Source organism: Parasteatoda tepidariorum, chromosome 6 (genome assembly GCF_982258835.1).
Source record: "Parasteatoda tepidariorum strain Cologne lab strain chromosome 6, Ptep-v5.0, whole genome shotgun sequence".
Lineage (NCBI taxonomy): Eukaryota > Metazoa > Arthropoda > Arachnida > Araneae > Theridiidae > Parasteatoda > Parasteatoda tepidariorum.
The window spans coordinates 15,672,566-15,690,775 of record NC_141760.1 but is presented as its reverse complement, the minus strand read 5'-3'; the positions used below and the strand labels follow the sequence as shown (position 1 = coordinate 15,690,775).

Genomic DNA, 18,210 nt, shown 5'->3' with positions numbered 1-18,210 from the left:
GTACTTTCGCAGGCTGATCAATGGGGTCACCCACCTGCACACTGATCGCAGCCAGTGATGACTGACTTCGGTGATCTGCTGGGAACCGTGTCTTAACGATCAGTCCACTGCGGAATCACTCCCGTAGAAAAACGCTTGTCTAGTTTTGAAGCTAGTTTTTTATACAGCTCTACCGAACGAACTCATTGAAAGTTTGGAACGAATTTTAGGATCAGGGGCTAAATTTGTTCTTTGCAGCGGCAGTCCAAATTTTAGGATGAAGAACAAACTGTTTTAAGTTAGTAACGAATTTCGCACCTCGCCAGGGGCCACTTAAAGAGTTTACGTTTTTCTAAGGGTATAAGAACATACCCACTTTGCCCCACGTGCCATCAACACCAGGGTTACTTTGAACACATTTTGGACCGTCCTGAATTCATCTCCTCTTTTTTTCCCTTGATTTTTTGAATGTCAATGGATTCTTCCGTCAGACCATATTGGAGATAAGCGACAACATGTGACGAAAAAACCTATGTTTAAAAAGACACATAAAATAGAAAAACTTACTTGCAGAAAATGGTTTTATTTCATTCGAACTGAACATTGTTGTTTAGATAAAAACTGTTAATTTTAGAATTCCATTTATATAAAAACTATTTTGAAATATTGAAATACACTATAAATTTTTGTAATCGATCAAAAAATTTGTTTTAGTTATAAATAATTGAATTGTTTTTATTAAATTAAAATAATTTTTACTACGTTTAATAAGATATGCGAAATTATCTATAAAAAAACATAACAATGATACTTATTTCAACTTGCACCTTAAATATGATTAAAATATAAGATAATGTATAGATATATATTCAATATCTGGATTTGGAGTCGTTACAACAAGAGTTTTAAATCGTACGCCTGTTAATAACTCTATTTTTCAAAATGCTCAACCATAAATATTGTACACAGGTTCCTTCAGTTTCTTCTGATATTTTTTTGACTAAATCCTGGATTTGTTTTTCGGAACACTGCAGCTTACATGGCGGCATTTCTTCTACGGAAACATGTCTGCGGGTCGGTGGTAATCGGAGCTTTTCTGCGCAAATGCCATCCAAAATATCTTCCGATTGTAGTATTCGATTTAAATGGCACTCTCCCAAGAATGCAGCAATCATGAAAACAGCACTGCGTGGATTACTTTTAACATGCTCGTGGCGAAGTACCAGCACGTTGCTTTCTTCCAATCGTTTGATCCACGGGGAAATGTGTTTAAAATAGCAGCCATAGCCTAACTCTCCTTCCAAAAACAATTGAAAGAATTCTTCAAAAGATTCAGAAATCGCTTGAGTCAGTTTTAAAAACTTGTAATAAGAAATACAGGCCTTCCAAGGCGATCGCAGAACATAGATGTATTTGGATCTTTTGTGAAACGGCAGCTGATGAAACGGTAGGTAAGTTTTAAGTATTCTAGGAGAATTTTTGGGAAAAACTCCATCTTGCATTTCTATGGGAATAAGATATCGATTGGTCATGTTGTTACAAGGTGGCAAATTAGAAAGAGGATACAGGAGTTTCCAAACTATGATATCCACTATTTTACTGTCGCATTTGGGATAGGAACTCAGAAGGACATCCCGTGGTCTGAATGCTCGGAACTTTTTCTTGCAATCTGAGTTTTGTGAAAAAGATAATTCAGTTGTTCCTGCTGCGTCTTCCTCGCTATCTTCTGCTCCAGAAATCGTCAATTTAGCCATAGCTCTAGTCTGTAACAAATAACCAATATAACAGTTTAGTATGGATGGTAGTGTTAATAGGGATGTAATAATGGATGGTGTAATGTAATGTTAGTATGGATGGTGTTTTCAATATAAATGTAAACAACAACAATCTCGAGCTCTCGGCCCTCTCTACTTCCGGTTACAAAGTACACAGCCGCTTATTACAGCTTATTTTGTGAGGCGATATTTTTAAACCAATAATTTTGTTTTTAACAAAGGAAATAAATTATATAATTTCTGAGCACAAATCTGCTGTATTTCATAATATATTAATGATATTAAGTAATTCTGGTGCGCTTGAAGTGAAAATTTGCCTTAGTTTTTTAGAGATGTATTGTTAAAAAAAGTCACATGATTGCTAGATTTAGAGTGAACTCGTTTTCTTTTAGCAGTTCTGATTCGGCCTCTTGCATATTACTGTTAGTTCTTGTTGCAATCCGTGCACCGTCAGACGTTAGTGTTAGCCTACTGTTTGAGTAGTGACATTTTCGTTTTACAAATTACCATTTAGGTTTAAATTTCGAAGTTGGTAAAACAATGTAAGAAGTATTTTATAACGATTCTTTTTTCAAATGACGATTCTTCCTTTAAACACAAATTAAAAATTAGGTAAGACATAAACGTATACAAGAAATCTTACTTCAGAGAGTCTCAAAACACAAGGATCACGTTTTGAGCCAAATGGCTTCAAAACACACCGAAAACAGTAACCCGGAAGTATAGGCAGTCAAGAGCGTGCAGCGCTCCCTAGTGTAGAAAACACCATCCATATTAAAACGCCACTTCACATGTTCACTTACGTATGTTCTGCGTAGCGCAATTACTAAGAAAGATCATGGATTTCTCAGAGCTCACGCGACACAGTTCTCAAAATAAAAGAGCGAACACGTTGAACCTATTTTGGATCTAATGATCAGATTTTTATTTAGGACTCAATCTTAATGCTTTGAAGGGTTAGCCTGAATTATGCAAATTAAGTGGTGCAGATGATATTTAAAATTATAAAGTCACAACCAAAAACATACTTTCTCTGGATATGCATGTTCTCAAAACTTTAAGGAGCATTCACACTACTTGTCCTAGGGTCGCGAATGTTTAGAAACTACAAGTAAAGCGACAAATGCTACAGGTGCTCGCGAATCGCATCGACGTGCTATCGTATATTTAAATCGCACGCATTGTGAATGCTCAAAGGTCGAAGGATTATGTTAATTTTACTTTTGGCTTAGTCGTGATCAAGTTGAAACATTTTTGCTTACAATTGAAGCGGTCAATGTTAAAAGGGGGTTTGTCACATTTTTACGAAAACAAGTTTTTTGTTGGTTTTAAAATATTAATCACAGATTATCAAATATAGAGTCATTTTCTATACTACCTAATGATGAGAATCCAACAATTTGGAAGCAATTAAACAATTTTTCCACAATCGAGACAGTTTTTTTGTTGGTTTTTCTCGAAAATGCAGATTTTTTAGATGCCCTTTTTTTAACATGGTCCGATTCAATTATGAAATTAATTTGTTCAAATATAATAGTGTGTAAAAATAATTTTCGTTGATTATTTACTATTTTAGTTAATAATGGTTGAACATTTTTCGAATGGTAAGATATAAAAATTTTTGCATCATTTTAATGTATGTAATTCAATATGTCTGAATAACGAAATTCGAATACAATAATTCGAATGGTTCTAATTAATATAGTTTTAATTTAAAGAAATTTAGGACCATTAAGTACTTTTGAATTTTTATTCTTTAAGAACTATTCAATTCATTCTTCGAAATTTTCGGATTAATGTTAGAAAATTGCCTTGATTTATTTAGTGTAAAAATTGGTGTAACATACAAAGTTAGACCACTAGTAAATAAAATAATAAAAAATAACTATAAAAAATAATTTTTCCAATCTTTTAATAAATTTTTTTTTTTATTATTGTGTGCCAACATTTTTTAATTTGCCTCATTAGTTCTGGGTTTATGGCAAAATACGCATAAAGGCAAAAAGTAAATTTGAATTAAAGCTGCTCTCTTCCCTAAACTATAAGAAACATATTTTTCAAAATGCAGATTCACTGTATTTTGGAATCACAAATCCTAATCCATCAAAAAGAATGTTGTCGTGAAATGTAATCGAAATCAAGAGAATGTCAACTTTCAACCGGTGAATGTCAATAATCACATAGGCGCTTTGGTGAATGTCCACAATATTTGTTCGATCCGATTTGATATTAACTTATTCGTTGATATTATAATATCCATTCGATATTTTAATATCGGCTGAGGATAGATTAGGAGAAACATCAGTGTTTGGAGTACCAGGTAAATGCATACTGTGCACTGAACCTTAAAAAAACTTTGATGTAGGGCATACCGGGCAGTGGCACTAAACTAGACCTAGTATATATTTCCGACATATACCAAAGCGACTATGTGATTGTCAACATTCACCGGTGGAAGTCAACAACCACCCATTTCTGTCATTCACAGACAGTAACATTCAGTAATTCAGTAACGGATACTTTTACAGTAACAGATACAGATCAGAAGAGGTACTTTTTGTGTTTGATTTCGTAACTTTAAATATCATCCGCACTATTTAATTACCATATTTAAAGGTTAGTCCCTTGAACCATTAAAAGTGTGTTTTCATAGGTGAAAATCTGATCATTCAATCAAAATGTATTCAACCTGTGTTTCTTTTTATGCACCGTGCAGGAACGTACCAGAAGCTTAGTTAAAATTGCTTAAGTCCTTATGATTTCTGGACATAGAATCAGTAATGAAATTTATAGACGAGGCTTTTCAAAGCGTATTTGTGCACGTACACCAAAACCAGTTTATAGTTAAGGAATTTTCAGCCATGACATATTTAACGTGAGCCACACCTCTCTCAACACTTTTGCACTTTGACTGAGATGCGTATTTGGAAACATGATCTATCGCCAAACTTCGCAGACTCGCCAAGCGGATCCTAGCGCATGATGTTTTCGAAATGCGCAGTCGGCGTGAAACTCGTGATTCCAAGCTTTCATCGCGTTGATTTGCTCTCGAGTTAACTCGAGCGCGCTAAACGGGCCAAACTGTTCACACTCGAGATAATTCGAGCAGCTTTGTATTTTATGATGTTATAATTTTTCACCTTCGAATATAATCGAGAATTGAAAATAACAATGTGAAAGCTAAGAAAAAAAAATCGTTTTATTGATATTTGTCATTTACATAGGATTGTAAGCTATAGCACTTATTTATTCAAGAATAAAATATAGCCTTTTTCCATGGAACAAAAGCGCAGTATATCAAAATTGTCCACCAAATTTTGGCCGTTTTTTTTTTAAATCTGTGCGTTAAGGGGTTAATTAACTCCATTATGTAAGCCATGACATTAACGTAAGCTCCAGAATGTTCTAGATATGCCTTCCATCCTGTTTGAAATGTTTCATATTTCACACTTTTGTAGCTAATCTAGTTTTAAAATGTGTGGCTTTAACACAGTCATTTGTTTTTGGAGAATCTTGATAGTACAATTTTTCTCGCGAGGATGGTGTTGTTGAGCAATACTAACGAAACTCGATTTAATATTTTAGATGTGCATGTTTTGAATACTGCATTCTAAAGAGTGTCTAGAATGCCAACTATCCACTAGCAACATATGAAATGATTATACATTCTCTATGGGCACTCTATAAAATGGCTGAATAAAAAACATACAAGAATTCTATACAGTGGACTAAGCGGAGTATGTAATAATTAAAACAAGCTTGTAAAAATTATCTTATTTCACCCGTTACCTTAAATTCTATAGAATGCTGACACTTAATACAATGACTGCAACGAATATGAACGTGTTACAAGAAACTAGGCGAATCCTGTATTCTGTGATATGAATTTTTTAAAAAAAAATTATATCACAAAAAACACCATAATCCTTCATAAACTAGGTTCAGGTCATCATACTCCAAATGAAAAATGTGACTTTTTAATTATTATATAAATGAATGTTCACTTTTAATCCTAACTTTTAATAATTATAAATTTAAGTTTATCATTAGAAATGTATTTATGGCAACACAATAGTAACTAAAGTTTTTTTTTAAAAGTATATTTATCATTACAGTGATAAGTATAGTTTACAGTGATAGTGATAAATATAGTATTTGAAGTATAGTTTCATGCATTAATCACTAATATTTTCGCATTAATAGCTGATCTACATGTATTAAAAATAAAAATTTGAAAATATATAAGTAAAATGAATCATGCTATCAACATTAGCGTAAGAGGCTATTTCATTATTACTTATTCTTCATTTTTCTAACCGATGTTACGAATGCACTCATTTATAATACAATTCATAACTCGAATTGGATGAAACTCGAATTGGAGCAACTCGAATTGGATGAAAAGTAACATCCTTCTCGCAACATCTTGTTGGGCCAGAAGAGAGTTAAAGTGAAATTTTCTTATAATATTCTTGTTTCAAATTATTTCATTTTTAGGAATCGATAATAAACCTTATATTAGTAATACAATTATTTCTAAATTTAGAAAAAAATGTCTTAATTTAAAATTTATAATAATTATTTATATTGTTTCGGCATACTTAAACAATAAAAAAAAGCATTGTAATAAAATCTGAATTTTTTATAGCGAAAGAATATTATTTTTAGAGTGAATTCAAAAATTTCATGTATCAGCTTTTACTTTCCGCTTATTTTTTTCTTACAATTATCACATAATACAGTTTTTTTTATTTATTATTATTTACATCATTCACACAATTTTATGAAAACAGTGATCTCATAGACGTGTTAAATTGACTCCATTTTTTTTTTCTATTGAATGCACCAACGATTCTCATAAAAGTGAGTTTTAGATTATTAAAGTAAGTCTTACCGCTACAAATAGACATTCTTCAGGAGAGGAAAAGAAAGTGAGGCCGATGTTTCCAAGCGCTTTTACTCAAAAAGGCAGATAAATAAGCTTCTCTTAAACATGTTTATGTTTGTTTGCAAATTTTAAGAAAGATGATAAGCAGCTTTATGATAAGATAGAGACTTACTTATTCAAGTTAGAACTTTTTTTATCCATTATTTAATTTCGTCTCGTACGAGGGAGAGATTATAAAGTTTATCCTTATATTTATAAGTTTCTATATTTATGATTACTATTATGTCATTGAAGTCACGAAGTAATTTTTATTTATAGGTTTATAAATTTAGGTTAGCCTTATGACAGACAGTCTTATCTTAGTTGGCCAAGTTCATTTAACCCTAGATAACTAAACACTCGTCTAATAGATCCGAGGTTCCCAATTTCTTTAAGCAGAGAGCCATGGTGGCTCAGGGTATAGAGCCTTACAATGAGGTACGAATCCCAAGGATGACGGGTCGATTTGAATTCCACACCCGGCTTGCACTGACCATAATGCTGACGTAAAATATCGTCGGTGGTAGACGGATCATGGGTTAGAGTCCCCTTGTCCTCGGACTAACCGTGGGAGGTTTTCGTGTTTTTATTCTCCACGTAACGCAAATGCGTGTTAGTTTCCTTAAAAAGTCCCCACTAAGGCAAATTTCTCCCTTTACTTGATCCAAGAGTTCCCTTGTCTTCTGGATTGGGTTCAAAATGACTAGACTGTGGAGTTGAAAAGGAGTAGTCTTAAACCCGAAATCGAGTCGGCTGTTAAGCGACGATTATAAAATTTTAAAAAAAGCTACGGTACCCTTAGAGAACAATTTTCTTTTGAAGGAACAAGATTACAAGACTTACAAGAAAAGTTCATTAGTAAGTGTGTATGCGAACCGAAGACAATGAATTTAGATTAATTTAGGAACGTTTAATGTGAAAAACAGAATTTTTTCATTCTATTATCGATAAATGTCTTAAAATTAGGTTTTATGTCAGACACTTGAATTCGCAAGTCTTCGGCAACTTTTAGTTCAGTAGTTTTTGACGTATACATAAATCTAATTGAATGAAATACTGGTTTTTGAAGAAGTATTCTTATGAATGGGATACCTACAAGTAACGTAGTGTGAGTATCTCGATCCTGATGGGTTGTTGAAACGTGGCATTTGCTTACGTTACAACTGTTCTTTCCATTCCATTTCGAGTAAGCCAAGCCCGACAAAGTATCAATTCTTTTAAGTGACACACTCTAAATTCTTTCGCAAAGATTCTTTCTCAAAGATTTCGATTCTTTCATTATATATGTTGCCGGCAAAGTATGAAACGCTGGCATTGTATAGAATGACTAGGCATTGCATAGAATGCCTGACGTTTTTAGGCAAAGTATGAAATGTGAGAAGTATTACATACTTTGCCTGGGCATTGTGTAGAATGCCTAGGCATTCTATACAATGCCTAGGCAAAATGCCCGGATGCTATGCTGGCAGTTGCACTGAACCATAAAAAACATCAGTGTAGTGCTTACCGGGTAAATTTATACCGGGCAATGGCACTTAACTAGACCTAGTATATATTTCGAACATTTACCAAAGGTCCAATCATACGAGTTCTAGTTAAGTGCCATTGCCCGTTATACATTTGCCCGGTATACCCTACACTGATGTTTTTTTTGAAGGTCAAGTGCCATTGCCCGGTATACATTTGCCCGGTATGTCCTACACTGATGTTTCTCCTAATCTATCGTCAGTAAGTATTAAAATATCGAATAAATGTAAAATTACCGATTTCGGTCATTCACAGTAACATGCATTTCTCGAAAATAAAAATGTTATTCTGAAAAAATACTGAGAGTGCCAATGAAAAACATTTATTCAAAATGCGGAAAGAAAATTAAAAAGTTGTGCAAAGCAAAATTTAAGTCTTTCTTATTAAGGGAAACAAAATTTTCATTGAAAAAATATGAAATTAACCTTCGTGTTGCAACATGGCAGGCTTGAATGACATTTTGAATTACATTTCATTAAATTTTCCATGTAAATTTCATTAAATTCCTCCATTTACATGTAGCACAGTAAAAAAATATTTTTTGTTATGAGTCAAAAGTCACTAGGCACGCGTTGAAAGTCACGCGTTAAAATTAATGAGCCTTGCCAAGTGATATTTGAAACGAATGGGAGATGTATTTTATACTTTGCCGGTTTCTCATTTGGCAATCTATAGAATGCATAGGAAATGTGTGAAATATAAATCATTTCATACTTTGCCGACTAATTTTAGGCATTCTATACAATGCCTAGTCATTCTATACAATGCCTGATTTCATACTTTGCCGATAACATATATATGGATAGAGACTTAACGCAAAGACCGGCAGGAAGCCATGTCAAACTTAAACAAACTAATTATGCATCGAAGTTGTACGCAAAACAAGAATCTATCTCGGTTACAATGAAATCCATAAACAAATAATAAATCTAAGTTAAGTAAAAGAAGTAGACGAGAAAAAATTATATTATGTTATATCCGTCGTTGAACATCTCTCTCTCTCTTTTTTCTTTTTCTTTTTCCTCTTCTCAGCTACATTTCTTGTGTTTATCACAATTTGTATCTTTGCCTTCACAGATATTCCATAAATTTGGAAGCTTGCAATTACATTTAATATTTTCATGCTTGGCATTCCTTCAGATACCTTCAAATTCAAGTGTTTCGCTAACATTTTTAAATTACCCATTTTTCCTCGCATTAAAAGTTCCATTACGTTTCATTATATTCCACTCCCACTGATAGTTAACTTTAACTACATTAATTAGTTAATAAAACAATTACTAACTGGCCGATGCCCTAATACTAAAAATAATTTTCGTATTTTGGTATCGCTTCGCCAAACAATGCGGTAAAACAGTTCAAAAGCATAAGTGCATACAGAAAATTATTTGTAGCACAGTTATAACTGATAAAATAGTACTTGTAAGTGAATAAAATCAGATAAATAGTATGAATAAAATCGGACAAAATGTATGAGTACAAGTAGTACAGTATAAAACGAAGTAAAATGGTATGAAGATGATAAGATGTTGATGTGCTCCCGTTTAAAAGCAAAAAGATTTGTCATAAAAGAAATTCGACGGAAGATGTTCCAAAGTTCCCCGTAGAACACTCAAAATTCCGTCTTGGGAATACAATTTTCTGCAATTTGAAAAATAACATACGTCACAGTTGTAATGACAGTATTTACATTTTTGCATGTTACCATGTTAGTTCTGCAAGTTCAGCGAACACAAGACTATATATATATATATATATATGGTTTCACTAACCTTTCACATTGTCGCTCGTCAAACTGTGGCAACGGATTTTTTTCAAAATCTTACAGACTAGATTTTAGTTCAATGTTCTAATGTACCCTGCTTTTCAATTTTTTTTCTTTCAATAAAATTTCACTTTTAAGCCGCTAAATGAGACAAGGAAGAAAGAAAGATTCGCTCTCGATTCACTCTCTAGTCACGTGATTACATACTGAGAACAAAAATTATCCGCTCTACGGATTTAAGCTGCAGAGTCACTTTTATCTGTTTAAAAACAAATATAAGTCTTGATTCACTTTATTATTTATGTGAGTTAATTTTGCACTGCACTTAATTCCCTACATCAAATAAATTATTAGAACTAAAATAATAATTACAGGGAATGTTGTTAATGCCTTGAACAAGTTGCCTTGTTGTTAATGCCTTGTTTCCAGAGTGTTCAAAAAAGACTACTTCTAATTTATAGTTTAAGAATAATTTTTTACCCTTTTTTATTCCTATTGAATTCATGCATAGTTATCATACATATTGGAAATTGTTGGACAAATGAAATATGAAGATTAAGGCTGAACAAAAATAATTTCTTTTTAGAAAGGATATATTATTTTGAGTGTTATGTATCACCGAAGCCTTAAAAGAACAGTATTGTTTAAAACTATGAGGTCAGTAAATGGTTCTTTGCTGTTATAAGTGATAGCAGACACACAACCGAAAAAACGTAAACATGTAGTCAAAAAAATATATACATATTAGGGTGTGAAATAAATGTTTGAGCTAAAAAAGAAACGCTTCACAAACCTAACGAATGACGACTACATAAAATGGGAGAGACTGCTGAAATCAGAAAGGAATTCAAATGTGATAATTAAAAACACCTTTGAATTTCACCAGGCTATTGAACTGGTTTTTAAGTTTTAAATCCGCCATCCTCAGTCATTATCCGTTAGAGATTTATATAGCGTTATTATTATTTCCCCGTTTAAATATGAGCCTGCAAACCCTAATGTGTTATGCTTTTCCGAATTTATTTCTGACAATTTTTCTAATTATAAACATTATGGAATGCCCTTATGCTTATGAGGAAGTTATTATCAATGCAGTGATTGCGGAAGTATCTTAACAGGGGTATATATATATATATATATATATATATATATATATATATATATATATATATATATATATATATATATATATATATATATATATATATATATATATATATATATATATATATATATATATAAAAACTCAGTTACGCGACGGCCCATAGAGGGCCAAAGCCTGCTGTGCCCATATCAGTTTTTCTGACCTTGGGCTATGGGGTGGAGGAGGACAGCTCTTGGTGGACAGCACAACTTTCAATCCACGAAAAAGACTTACAAGCAATTAAAAGACGTTTTCAGAGATCAAATTTTGATGAAGAAATTAAAAAATATAAAGCTATTTACAAGCAAAAAAGACTAATTATCAAAGCAAAGTACAATAGTTGGCAATATCTCTGTGAAAGCATTAAAAATCCCCATGGAGCTCATTATAAGTCATCCTTTAAAACAAACTCCAATCCGACCATCTTAACTCAGATTTATGACACTAACTATCCAATAGAAGAGGCCAAGAATGTTCTTCATAGTCTTTTCCCGGATGACAATGTCATCCAACAAAACAAATACAGCTATCAAAATAAAAATCCAGATCCTCCCTTCAACCACAATGAACTTCAACGTCTTCTTAGAACTCTAAACAACAAAAAAGCACCAGGCATAGATGGCATTGATTATATAATTGTAAAAAAACTTATTCATGTTTTTCAGTCCACTTATCCTAAATTTTTTCAACAAATGTCTCACTCTGGAAGTCTTCCCTGACCATTTCAAAAAAGGGCAAGTTTTACTTTTTCTTAAAAGAGGCAAAAATCCCAATGTTTTATCTTCATACCGTCCTATAACACTACTTCCTTGTTTGGGTAAATTCCTAGAGAAATTAATCGTTAAGAGACGAACTCTTCATTTAGAGAAACTCAACGCACTGTCTGATTTACAATACGGTTTTAGATTTGGTAAATCGGTCAATATAGCTCTAGAAAATTTCAAAGATAACCTATTACTTTTAAAAAATAATCACAAACACGTCGCCGCAATATCGCTCGACATCAAAGGGGCATTTGACAATATCCAGTATGATCTAATTAATAGAGAATTGTCAATGTACCAAGTCCCATCCAATCTTTGTTTTATAATAGAAAGCATCAATACGAACAGGCAAGCCATTTTAGCAACAAATCGGGGATATGTAACAAAAACAATTAAAAAAGGCTGCCCACAAGGGTCTTGCATAGGACCGACTGCGTGGAATTTAGTAATTAATAACCTTTTGAAAATGCAGTTTGAAAATTCCATAATACAAGCCTTTGCAGGCGACTTGATAATTCTTACATATGCCAACTCTAGGAGGCAGTTAGAACAAGTATCGAATCTAACTCTAAATAGTATTCACAATTGGATCACCAACAATTCTTTAACTCTTTCAATTGATAAAACAGCCTATATACATTTTTACAACACTAACAGGGGTGTAATCTTCAAAATTAACAACGAAAAAATTAAGCAAACAAATCATTTTAGGTACCTGGGAGTTGTAATCGATAAAAAATTGAATTAGGGTCCTCGTGTCAATATCCTTTAAGAAAAGGCAAACACTCTTCTCAATTCTCTTTACAAAATCAATAATAAATCTTGGGGAATAAATCAAAAAGCAAGAAAACTCATTTATAACACAGTAATAGTCCCCTCTCTAGCACACGGTTGCAATATTTGGGCAAAAAATATCTCACCCTGGATATCCAGAACCTTAATTTCGATTCAACGCAAATTCCTTTTGAATATGACCAGGGCATACCACTCTACCGCTACGACAGTTATTCATGTTTTAACAAATATCCCCCCCCCTCCCAGACCAGATTATGCTCTTATCATGCTCAACAACATTAACTCAAATTTAAAAAAATGCATTCTTCCATCAGATAAGTTATAATCATCAGGACTATGAAAATAAATTGAAAGTGCCAATTTATCACCCATCTTATTATATAAAAAACAAAATCTCTTTAGCTGAGCAAGGTAACTACGACTTTAGAAAAGATACCAACCTCTTCACAGACGGTTCCAAAACTGAAACAGGCACTGCATTCGCAATACTTAACAATGCTCATTCACAAACCTTCACATTGGATATTAACAACTCTATTTTTCAGGCCGAACAATTGGCAATATTAGAATGTGTAAAACACATCAAAAATAACTCATACTTTAACAGACAAATAAATTACATAATCTGGTCAGACTCTAAAGCCTCAATAACATCAATTAAAGACGCAGGATCAACTAACCTCATAACCAAAGACATTCAACATGCACTAATGGACACCGCGATTCAAATCTCTTGGATTTAAGCGCATAACAATAAAGAAGGTAATGAGAGAGCGGACGAATTGGCCAAAAAAGCAACACAAAGCATTAAAAGTTATTCCTTTCCTCTCCCTGTTTCACACCTAAAACAATCTCTTAAAAAATATTTATCTAGTAATTGGCAAAACCAATGGAATAATTCCGATAGAGGAAGACGTCTGTTTAACATCATCAATAATGTCAACTTCTTTAATTCAATTCCAATTAAACAAGTCATCTGGTTCCTAACAGGTCACGGCCCTTTTCCTTCTTTCTTTCATTACCTTCATATCTCAGATACAAACCTTTGTACCTGTGGTCAACCAGGTACACCAGAGCATTACTTATCAACTTGTCTTTACACAATATCATGGCATACACGACTTTCAAACATTAATAATTTACATATTTGGCAAAAAAACTTTCTTACAAATAAAACATTAAACTCTAAATTAATTAACGTAATGAATTTTTCAGCAGAAAACGACTCCTTTTTAAAATTTTAATTAAACCTGACTTTTTATGTAATCTTGATAGTGTTTAACAGTTTTTGATTTTGTCCTTCATTATACATTTCGTCCTCGTTTACATTTTCTTTATTTGTTTTCTTTTTTTTTCAATTATTATTGTTATTTCTCTTAACATGAGACACAAAACACATATTAACGCAGCGGACTGTAATTTTATTTGCACATTGAATTCACACACTTGCCTCTTTCGAGGTTGGTAATACACACACTAGTTCTCGTTTCTTACACAGAGGGCGTTGCTCGCATACAAAACTGAACATACCGCCCCACATTGCACTGGTTCAACCAGGCAATCATTGTTATATTCAATTCACTCATAAGTGACTTCATTAACACTTTTAACATTTCACACAATTAACCACTGCTATATTCAATAACATAAATCACTAAATACAATTAACATTGTAATATAAAAGACATTGAGATATAAAACTAAGGCTAATTTTTCATTTACACAATTACTCTATGGGAAGAATACAAATGTCACGAATATTTCTTTGAAGTAGTTTACCATTAGGTAAACTTAACTTCACTACTCTTATTTTTCTGCCATGGCCAGGCATCACCTCAACAATCCGTCCTACTAACCATTGTGTAGATGGTAAATTCTCCTCCTTTATCAAACACAGGGTTCCTATTTCTACATTATTCTTTTCAAATTTCCATTTATTACGTTCCTGTAAATTATTAAGGTAGTCTCTTTTCCACAACTTCCATATTCTCTGACTATACTTATTAATCTTTTGCCAGTTAGAAAGCCTATTCTCAGTTATATCTATTAGTTGGGGTTCAGCGAGTGAGGTGATGGGCCTACCTATCAAGAAATGACCAGGTGATAGAGTTTCAAATTCATCAAACTCCGGTGAAAGTGGAGTGAGAGGTCTGGAGTTCAAAACACCTTCGATTTCAGTCAAAATTGTTAAGAATTCTTCCAAAGTTAAATTTTGATTGCCGATTACTCTTTTTAGGTGGAACTTAAACGACTTCACACCAGCCTCCCAAATTCCCCCAATGTTTGGTGACCTTGGTGGGATAAATTTCCAATCAATCCCTTCATTAGTAAAATAACTGGCTAACGTCTCATCTGGGCAATTTATCATTTTCCTTAACTTTTTAATCTCAATGTTAGCACCGATAAATGTTTTTGCATTATCGGTCATGATTTTTAAACACCTGCCCCGTCTCCCAAAAAAATGTTTTAGACTGGCAATGAACGATTGAGACGTTAAATCAGTTACAAAATCTAAGTGTATTGCCTTGGTACACAAGCAAATATAAACAGCAACATAAACCTTATTTGTGACCCCTTTTCTCTGGTTTTTGAACTTAATAGAAAATGGGCCACAAAAATCAATTCCCGTGATGTTAAATGGATAATTAGGTCTTGTACGCTCCTTTGGTAGATCAGCCATTATTTGATTACTTATAATAGGTTTGTTTTTAAAACATGTGATACAACTATGTACAATTTTCCTACAATTATTTCTACCGTTAAGAGGCCAGAACTTTTGTCGAACTTGATATAATAATGCTTGTGGTCCCAAGTGCAAATATTTTAAATGACAATATCTCAAAATCATGGTGGTTAAAGAATTCTTACCCGGTAAAATGATGGGGAACTTAGAATTAACAGGCAAGTCAGACAGAGATAATCTACCACCAACTCTCATCAGCTTATTTTCATCTAGAAAAACACACAAGGAAGACAACTTACTGTTCCTCGGAACAGGCTTACCCTTTTCCAAGCTTTTGATTTCCTCTGGGAACTCACTTCGTTGTAAACATTTTATCAACCAAATTTCAGCTGCATTTACTTCACTTACTAACAAGGGACCAATTTTTCTTGCATCTGGATTTTTACAATTGTAAATGAATCTGAAAAAAAAACTCACAACACGTAAAAAAGTTATATAGTTATTGCTTAAATCAAGTAAATCATTTATAAAATTATTAGTATGGATATTAAGCACAGACGGAAAGTCCTCAAAGTCTCCAGTGGTGGAGTTTCTCAGTTCTGAATAGTACTCATTGTGTTTCTCACTACAATTTATAGTTCGATTTGGATAGTCATTTTCGGCAAGAAACATCGGACCATGAAACCATAAGTTGTTACACGGAAGTTTATCAGGATCAACACCTCGTGAAACTAAGTCTGCAGGATTTTCATCAGTTGGTACATGTCTCCATCGCTGATTAGGAAATAGTTCTTGTATTGTGGCCACTCTGTTTTGAACAAAGGTTTTTAAATCTATGGGTTCTTTTTGAAGCCACGCTAGAACTATCATAGAGTCTGTCCAAAGGTATATTTCAACAGTTTCTAACTTTAACGCAGCAACAACTCGTTTCACAAGTTTTGACAGAAGAACAGCAGCACATAGCTCAAGTCTTGGGATAGTCAGACTTTTTATAGGCGCAACTCTTGATTTGCTCGTTATCAAACTAACCAAAGTCTCATTCATTGAATTTTTAGATTTACAGTAGACTGCTGCACCATAACATTGCTGAGATGCATCAGCGAAGCCATGGATTTCTACACTTTTTGTAATAGTGATGAAGATGCGTCTTGGAATCTCTATATTGTTGATGCTCTCTAAAGACACTAGAAATTGATGCCACTCTCGATATTCTTCATCTGGTAAAGAGTCATTCCAGTCCATTTTGATTCTCCACAAACGCTGAAGGAAAATCTTTGCCTTTGCTATTACCGGTGCCATTAGACCAATCGGGTCGAAGAGCTTGACAATAGTGGACAAAACGTCACGTTTTGTGTAAGAATTCTCCAAGCATACCTTTACTCTGAATAGAAAACAATCTAAAATTGGTTTCCAGGATACACCTAAAGTTTTTGTCTCTATTAACGTTGCAAAAGTATAATCACATTCAGAATCTGGTGCTAGTTTCACGTGATTGGCGCAGAGCTTGTGCAGTGTCGTGTCAGCACTTTGCAAAATCCCTTTTAATTGTTGCTTGAGCTCAATTGCCTCCTCTAATGTGTCTGCACCACACAAACAGTCATCCATGTAAAAATTATTTTGCAGAACGGGAGCAGCCATGGGGAAATTGGTTTGTTCGTCAACTGAGAGCTGTTTAAGCGTTCTTTGCGCTAAGTAAGGTGCGCTTACCGTGCCGTAAGTAACGGTAGATAGTTCGTATATTTTTGGCGGTTCATCTTCATTTTCACACCACACGATTCTCTGAAGATTACACTGATTTGGATTGATTAAAATTGTTCGATACATCATTTTGATATCAGCAGCAAAGGCATATGCATATGTGCGGAACCTTAGCATTTGAGTATATAAGTCCTCCTGAATCACTCCTCCGTTATACTGAATATCATTAAGGGATATTCCCTTATCAGTTACTGAAGAACAATTAAATACAACACGAAGTTTTGTCGTGGACTTTTCTGGACGATAGATTTCATGATGTGTAGCATAATATGTTACCTCTGGTTCAATTTCTCTAGTAACCTCTTTCATGTGTCCCAGTTTCTCATATTCTTTTAAGAAATCACGATATAAATTTAAATAAATTTCATCTTTAGCTAAGTGATTCCACAGCGATCTGAGACGTTTGAGTGCTATATCTTTTGAGTTTCCTAAACATGAGGGATCTTCTTTTAGGGGCATTGAAACAACATATTTCCCTTCCCTAGTTCTAAAATGAGTATCCGCAAAGTGTTTCTCGCAAATTAAGTTTTCTTTACTCTTTGTTATTGTTTCCTCGACATTTTCTATTTGCCAGAATTTTTCTAGTGTTTTATTTAAGTCCTCATCACGAATCAAACCGCCAACGACTGAAAAAATAAATTATAAGATTCAACTCGTGAGGGTACAGGTATAGTTAAGGTTTTTACCGATTTTAATAAAGTTTCGATATTAATATTACTCGGATTCTCAGAAACACTTTCTTTTGCGATTACGGAATTATGCGGTAACTCTTTTTGAACATTAGCTAGCGCTAATTGTTTTTCTAATTGCGCTAATTTAATTCGCTCAAGTTCTAATTTAGAATCACTATCGGCTAATTTAATTCTCTCAAATTCCAATTTAGATTCACTATCGGACTTTTTATTTTTTACTTCCTCTATAGCATAATCCAGTACGCATTTAAATAGCTCTTGATCTGTTTTATACACTTCGCTGTTTTCAATTAAAGTTTTTAAATCGGCAATTTTTGCACCCTCCGGTACATTTAAGTTTAATTCTTCTGCGACGAGTCTTAATTCGTCTTTTTTTAATTTAGTCAAAGACATGTTTATAG

At 33.4% G+C, this 18,210-nt stretch overlaps 2 protein-coding genes across 2 annotated transcripts; both read right to left on the bottom strand.

Moving 5' to 3' along the window:
* Positions 1-546: 546 nt before the first annotated feature.
* Positions 547-6,788, bottom strand: LOC107436503 (sulfotransferase 1C4). Its single transcript, XM_016048249.4, has 2 exons — positions 6,649-6,788; positions 547-1,742 (listed from the first exon to the last, which is right to left on the bottom strand). Exon 2 carries the CDS (start codon positions 1,731-1,733, stop codon positions 885-887), a length of 849 nt encoding a protein of 282 aa, XP_015903735.3. The 5' UTR covers positions 1,734-1,742; positions 6,649-6,788; the 3' UTR covers positions 547-884.
* Positions 6,789-14,402: 7,614 nt separating this feature from the next.
* LOC107445185 (uncharacterized) lies at positions 14,403-17,576 on the bottom strand. Its single transcript, XM_016059531.3, has one exon. It carries the CDS (start codon positions 17,574-17,576, stop codon positions 14,403-14,405), a length of 3,174 nt encoding a protein of 1,057 aa, XP_015915017.3.
* Between the last annotated feature and the right edge of the window lie 634 nt (positions 17,577-18,210).